This window comes from Etheostoma spectabile, chromosome 16 (genome assembly GCF_008692095.1).
Source record: "Etheostoma spectabile isolate EspeVRDwgs_2016 chromosome 16, UIUC_Espe_1.0, whole genome shotgun sequence".
Lineage (NCBI taxonomy): Eukaryota > Metazoa > Chordata > Actinopteri > Perciformes > Percidae > Etheostoma > Etheostoma spectabile.
The window spans coordinates 5,258,464-5,265,575 of NC_045748.1; the positions used below are offsets into that span (position 1 = coordinate 5,258,464).

The 7,112-nt window shown below is 41.7% G+C and overlaps 2 protein-coding genes across 2 annotated transcripts; one reads left to right on the plus strand and one right to left on the minus strand.

The window, feature by feature from the left end:
• Positions 1 to 445: 445 nt before the first annotated feature.
• LOC116704322 (N-acetyllactosaminide beta-1,3-N-acetylglucosaminyltransferase 2) lies at positions 446 to 3,696 on the plus strand. Its single transcript, XM_032539704.1, has 2 exons — positions 446 to 833; positions 1,455 to 3,696. The coding sequence occupies exon 2, from the start codon at positions 1,484 to 1,486 to the stop codon at positions 2,825 to 2,827; it is 1,344 nt and encodes a 447-aa protein (XP_032395595.1). The 5' UTR covers positions 446 to 833; positions 1,455 to 1,483; the 3' UTR covers positions 2,828 to 3,696.
• A 2,380-nt stretch (positions 3,697 to 6,076) lies between these two features.
• On the minus strand, positions 6,077 to 6,726 carry LOC116704325 (heat shock protein 30-like). The gene is given in 3 exon segments (XM_032539707.1): positions 6,077 to 6,431; positions 6,434 to 6,517; positions 6,520 to 6,726. Coding segments are annotated over 3 exon segments (546 nt in total). The 5' UTR covers positions 6,671 to 6,726; the 3' UTR covers positions 6,077 to 6,120.
• Positions 6,727 to 7,112: the final 386 nt, after the last annotated feature.

Genomic DNA, 7,112 nt, shown 5'->3' on the forward strand with positions numbered 1-7,112 from the left:
GCTTTGCGCTTATCTTTACAATGGTCCCTTTTCAAAACATTCCATGAACTGGTTTAATATACCCTGCACCGCAACGCTCGCACACTTAAATGGCATTTTCAATTCCGTGAAAACAAATAGGCCTTGCACTTTAAATAACGGTATGTTGTTAATTAGGTTACAGTCTAATCAATGGTCACAAAACGGAGTAGCCAATAAAGATAAACAGTACAGTCTATTTTTTTCTCATTGTATTTGTTTTATTTGGCTGCTGCTTTATTAATGCTGTTTATTAATTAGTTAGTTAATTCATTTAAAACTGCATACACATGTAGGCTACAAAAGGACACTGATGCCTGCAGAGGAGTATTAAGAAATGTTGGACCATAATGGTCATCCTATGGCCACATTATGCAAATTGACACATGCTCCTGCAGCACCAGCACGCAAATAACTATTTGTGTTTATCTTTATTCGAAAAATCATTGGCTGATGCAGCTGCTTCCAGAATTTAAATCAGTCGTTGGCAACATAGGTAGAAGCCTATAATCCTTTGAGTATTTTCCTCATCATACACCGACCGGAGCCAAAGACGCGCATGCTCTGTGCGCACTGTCACCTGAGACCTGTTGCTCAGCTGCGGCTAGACGCGGTCAGAGGACTCCTGTGTTAGATTTAAAGGATGCTTGTCTTCATCCTTTATCGTTATGGATATACATGATGCTCTGAAGATTAGCAACACCATAACTGGACTATAGCCAAGCCGGATGAAAACACCACAACAAAAAGTGGACACCACAAGTCACTGTGCTTTTTATCTCAGTCGGCTTAACGAACGATCAGTTCACACACTTGTAAGTGATTTTATGCTTTGTCTTCATTGCCTAAGTGAGTAAGGATTTCCCAAATAGTTGTAAAAAGAGGTAGTGCAGTAGGCTCCATAAAGTATAACAAGATTATAGTGAAACGGTAAGGTGGGGATTGTAGGCTATAATCTATTTTCCATCTGTAACAGTCAATATTATATAATGCATGCAGAGGGAATGGATCATTTCGAAAAATCATAGTGCTGTTGTCAAAAAGAAAAAGGAGCAAACATAGATATCAGGCTGTTGACGCCCTAATCAAATACTTGATTGAAAGTCCAAAATAATGTGGCAGTATTTACCCAACTTTTAGGAGCTAAGGGAGTTAATCTCCTATTGTTCCACGTTGTGTCTACAGGGGCTGTGTGCCTATCCGCAGGTAGGCTCGGGATGATGCTTTGAGTGTGTAGACAAGAACAGATAACAACCCTCTCCGGACCATCACCAAGGAGACAGAAACTCCTGAGGGTTAGCTATACAAAAATCTCTAAGGTATACCTATGCCACTGCCGTGGTCTGTGTTGAGTGAGGGAGGAAGGTCGATGTTTTTTCTTTTATGATTATAAAAAAAAAAGATCCTTGTCTGTTATTTTTTTTATGTGTGTGCAGGTGTGTTCCTGATTTCTACATTACAGGCAATGGGCAGATGCTGCAAACGCAACAGGAGACTGCTGTGCATGTGCCTGCTGCCTTGCATGATGACCGGCCACCTTCTGATTTATATCCTGGTGTCCATATTTGTCACAATCTCCTACTCTCCTCCAAAAATAATCCCCCACTATATTGCCTCTGGGATTTCTGCTAGCTCCTCTGGATTGGCCTCTCACCCACTTGGCCCTTTCTGGAACCTTCGTCTGGAGGACAGTGCACTGTGGAACCAGTTGCAGCATGCTTGGGACCGTCAGCACAATCCAATTCTGCGAGGAAACGCAACTAGGATCACGAGGAAGCCAAAAGCTAACCTTCTACCAGACATTGAAGATGAATGCCTTTCTGACTGCATGTCAGGCCATTGTTCGGCCCCTCGTATGCATGATTTAAACAGCTTGCCAGAACAAATGAGGGCATTTCTATGGTCAATGCACTGCAGGGAGTATCCTCTCCTTATCAATCAGCCTGGCATGTGTGGCAGGAACAATAGTAGCTTTGGTCTGGAGTCTCCCATGCTCCTCATGGCCGTTAAGTCTCAAGTAGGGAACTTTGAAAACAGGCAGGCCATCCGTGAAACATGGGGACGCAGTGGTATGGTGGAGGGGGAATCCAACAAGAAGGGCAGATTAGTGCGCACAGTGTTTCTGCTTGGAAGGCAGGACTTAAGTACAGGTCCTCACCCAGACCTCAAAAACCTCCTGGAGCTTGAGAACCAGAAATACGGGGATATCCTTCAGTGGGACTTCAGAGATACTTTCTTTAACTTGACCCTAAAGGACTTGCTGTTCTGGCAATGGCTCCAGCAATACTGCCCCAATGCCATCTTCGTGTTCAAAGGGGATGATGATGTCTTTGTTCGAACAGGTGCCCTTCTGGATTACCTGCACAAGCAGTGGGAGGAGCACAACCTGTGGAAAGCCTATACAAATGAAACTGACATGGATTTGTTTGTGGGGGATGTAATCAACAACGCAATGCCAAACCGTGAGCCATCCACTAAGTACTACATACCCGAACGTTTCTACAAAGGCGGGTACCCACCGTACGCTGGTGGCGGAGGGGTGGTGTATTCTGTTTCACTTGCATTACGATTGAAAGAGGTTTCAGAGAGGGTGCGCCTTTTTCCAATAGACGATGTGTATCTGGGCATGTGCATGCACAGACTCGGGCTCACTCCAAGCCATCACCCGGGTTTTTTAACATTCGATCTCCCAGAAACAGTCAGGGGAAATCCCTGTGCTTACAAGTCTGTTCTGCTCGTTCACAGACGGAGTTCCAAGGAGATGCTGACACTATGGAAGCAGCTCCAGAGTCTGCCAGGGAAATGCTGAGGCTCATTTGTCTGCCAAATAAGATTCATTATCTGCAGGATGAATTCTGCCACCACAATCATTTGGATAACCTACAATGGGACTGCAAGCAGGCGGTACCCTATGAAGGTCATATGCAATGTACCTTACCTCTGAAGCGTTACACTGAAGAGGAGACTGATCTACCTCAAAGAGTAATTTTATTATGAGGGCATTACACAATTAGGGCGCGTACATGGTCAATATAAGTACACACCTTTCAAAATCTATACATGTACATCAACCATTTCAACTTAAAAGTTTTATTTTACTGCCTAATTAAGAAAATGATAATACCTTACTGTACATATTGTTTCATAATGTGTGAACATGAATTCATTTATGTTTTCTCTTGTGTTACTCATGTCTTCTTTAAGTCAGCATTTTAAACTAACAGTCAATTTCAAAATGTCTCACGTCCACTTTGCCCACCATTCAAAATGCAACTAATGCTTATTCTTTTGAAATTTCAGTAACAAATGGTAGCAATGTTGAATTTGACAGGGGTTATTATTTAGCCAGAAAGGATTCAGTGTACAGAAGAATGATGTTATCAATGAAGGTTAATTAAGTTTTTTACTGCATAGCATGTTGCTGATTTAAAAAAAGGGGCACGTTGTTTTCCACTCATGGTTTTCTAAAGACAAAACTCCACAGTGCTTGATTTTTGTCTTACTTGTTATGGATTATAAATGATGAAACCTTTGAATATGACTGACTGGTAATGCTATCCAGTTGACTATTCATTGAAAGATTTTTTCTTTAAATTGGAAGTGACGGCAGCCTCATTTAAGATAAACACAAACGACATAATGCTATGTTACTGTAAATCTGTTGCTCAAGGATTCCAACAAAAACATGTATGATGTTCAAGGGTTAATAAACGTGTGTCTCTAAAAACATACATTTTATTGAATATCCTTATTTATTTATGCTATTTGTGGTGTATGCAGTTGTGGTGGTTATAATTAAATTATATTGTGGGTCCAACAAGATATTAATAAAATAAGATACAAATTCTCTGACCATGATATATTTTTAAAAAAGGAAGACATTAAAGTGTATTTTTTTTTCAACCTGGACCCTATTTTCCTACGGTTTTGTGTCTAAGTGACTAATGGGAATGACTAATGTTGTCAGACACTTACAATATTAATCTGAGCCCGTCAGTGGCAAAAACAAGCACTTTTATGAAGGTAAATACAAGCTGGACAATTGCCCTATTAACTTGCATTGTCGCTTGTTTGACTAGCTAGCCAACTGCAGCGATCTTGCTTAATACTGGACCAATGTCAAAGGTTTGTTGTTCCCTTTACTCACTTAGACCCAAAAACATAGGAAAATGGGGTCCAGATTGGAAAAAAAACTGCAGTTACCATTTAAGTCTAAATGAAGGAAAAACATCACAGATCCCAAAAGCCACCATAGCTTTGCACATTTACTAAGGAAACTAATAAAATCCAGGGTTGTGTACAGTATGTCTAGCATAAAAAAGAGTGTTTGGTACTCCACTTCAGTCTTGGTCACAGTGGAATTGCACTGTTGTGGCCAGAAAAAGTTGCAATAAAACAAGGGAAACTGCAAAAACCCTCTTCATTGACCCTGCTGCAAGACGAAGAGGAAGAGATGGGAAGTGAAACCCCAGATGATGAGTCTCCTCCAGGGAGAATGAAGGCCGCTGCAGGAAACACCCGTAAAAAGAGAAAACAGATAAGACCCTGAGTAGGACTGTCTTCTCTTCTCTATTTTTCTGTCCTCTTCTTTTTATTGAATTACAGCTTATTATTGTCTGGTCTCTATCATTGATCTTGGTACTAATAGCCAGACAGTGGCTTTAGAGTAATGTGCTTGCGGAAGAAGATACGTCTTGCTGAGAACCAGAGGAGGAAGACTGAGCTGCTGAACACTAATGAGGAAATGGAGGCAAGGTGAACTATATATTGATGTCATTCTAATTTAATTTAACTTCAAACTACATTACAAAGCTGCTCATCTTAAAATTATTTTCCCACTCTTAGTACTGCTACTACAGTATTATGAGTTTTCTTTTCTTTTGCTACACATTTTTTTATACCTGGGCAAACTCGACAAGTTAAACCAAAACTAATATCTAGCAAAGCGAAATACCTTTAGAGGCATGTCTATGATCACTGCAATTTGAAACGCTTTGACATGAGTTTGAGTGACATCTAGCGGTGCACACCTGCAAATGATCTGGTGACATCAGCACTCCTTGGTACCAGCGCCACCCAGTGGAGAGCTGTGGAAATGACAGGAACGCTCCTGACCACTCAGGAGCTCTACCAAATTGGAAAAATAAGAAAGATTTGAAACCAGTTATGTATAATTCACAAGATTTAACAAACAAAAATTGTTAAAAATTGTTTGCTAACGCTGTTGACACTGGGCACTGCCGAGGTGCCCTTAAGCAAAACACGGAACCCAGCTACTTGGGCTGCCATCCTGTAAGGCAGTACCCTCACTTTGACTTAATACATAATGCATTTGTGTATTTGGGGTATTTGGGCCTGTGTGTGTGTGTGTGTGTGTGTGTGTGTGTGTGAATATATACATATTCACACACACACACACACACACACAGACTGGCTTGTACGCAGTTTGAGGTCAGAGGTCCCACCTCTGCTCTACCAGCAGGATCTACTGCAGAGAAACCTACAAACTACATGAGATCCTGGAGGATGATATATATGTATATATGTATATATATGTATATGTCCTCCTCCAGTGTCAAAGGTTTGTTGTTCCCTTCACTCACTTAGACCCCAAAACATAGGAAAATGGGGTCCAGGTTGAAGAAAAAAACATCAGTTACCATTTAAGTCAAAACGAAGGAAAAACATCACAGATCCCATAAGACACCAGCTTCACATATATATAAATATATGTAAAACCAATTGGTCCCTTGCGGCAATAACACAGTATACATTGTTATTAAAGCTTTGCTAATTGCCTGTATTTTCTAGCTGCTGTGTTTTCATCAGATTTCATGAGAAATGAACTTTGTGAACAACAGGATCGATCTAGGGACTTCACCACTCACTAGTAACATCTGTATCCAGTGGAGAGCTTTGGCAAAGTTTCCCATTTTTGGCAATAGAGCGGAGCCATCAGAGCCATTTGTTGCAAAAAATGGTCTAGTTTATGATGAAGGTGTTCCTGATTGAAATTAAATTATAAAAAGAAAAAATCAAAAGTCAAAATTAAATGTGTAAGATTCAACACAGTTATTGATCATACAAATACAGAAACATGTACTATACATTGTTGCAGCAACATAACTCAATGTTTTCAGGTTGGTCCTGTGTGCTGCTGTGTGTCTCTGTGCTGCTGCCTTCTGTGTGCGAACACACACTCTGCTGTGTTTCCTCCTCCAAGCTCCTCCTGATAGTCAGCACTCCCTCAGCCTCCTCCACCCATGGAGCTGTGGCTGCCTTGATGTGGAGCTTTCCGTCCGGAGCCAGGTAGCAGGTGACGGCGTCTAAGTTGGGCCCTTCAGGCAGATCAAACTCCTGTCTGAACTCCTGGCGTCTGTGAGAGTAGGAGGCTTTCCCGTCCTCCTGACGGGAAAGCCTCCTGTGTCCAGGCTCAGGCCAAAGTGCTCTCCATCTTTCTCCAGCTGGTAGGAGAGCGGTCGGGAAGGCTCCGTCTCCGCTCCAGACTGCTGTGCAGCTCCGGTAGGTTTCTCTGCAGTAGCTCCTGCTGGTAGAGCAGAGGTTTGACCTCTGACCTCAGACTGCGCGCAAGCCAGTAGAAGTCCATGAATGGACTGAGACTGGCAGACTGGAATCCATGAGAGCAGAGCATGTTCAGTGTGTGTTCTGTGTTGTGCCCTCTTGGTAAAGTGTGTGTTTTCTCTTGTGTTGCTTTGTGTCGCAGCAGTGGGACTGCCCCAGCTTTTATATTTGGACTGGTGGAGCTCCAGAGAGTTCAGGAACTTTACTTTCATTTCTACAGCTCTCCTCTGGGTGGAGCTGGTGCTCAGGATTTCTGATGTCACCGCATCATTTGAAATGATCGTATGCAAATACTATAACTACAAATGAAGAGTATTTTTCTGGATCGTCTTTAGACATTTTTCTGTTGGACGATGAAGATTACTTTTGAAAAGGTCATCTCTAAATGACGTTTTCTAATCTGTCAGTGTTAGAAACAGCACTACATTGTGTATTTTATTGTTTAGTAAGTATGAAAGACTTTTCTTTTTTCTGGTCCTTTTGTAGTAAGGTTACATTCCAGATTGGGGGTG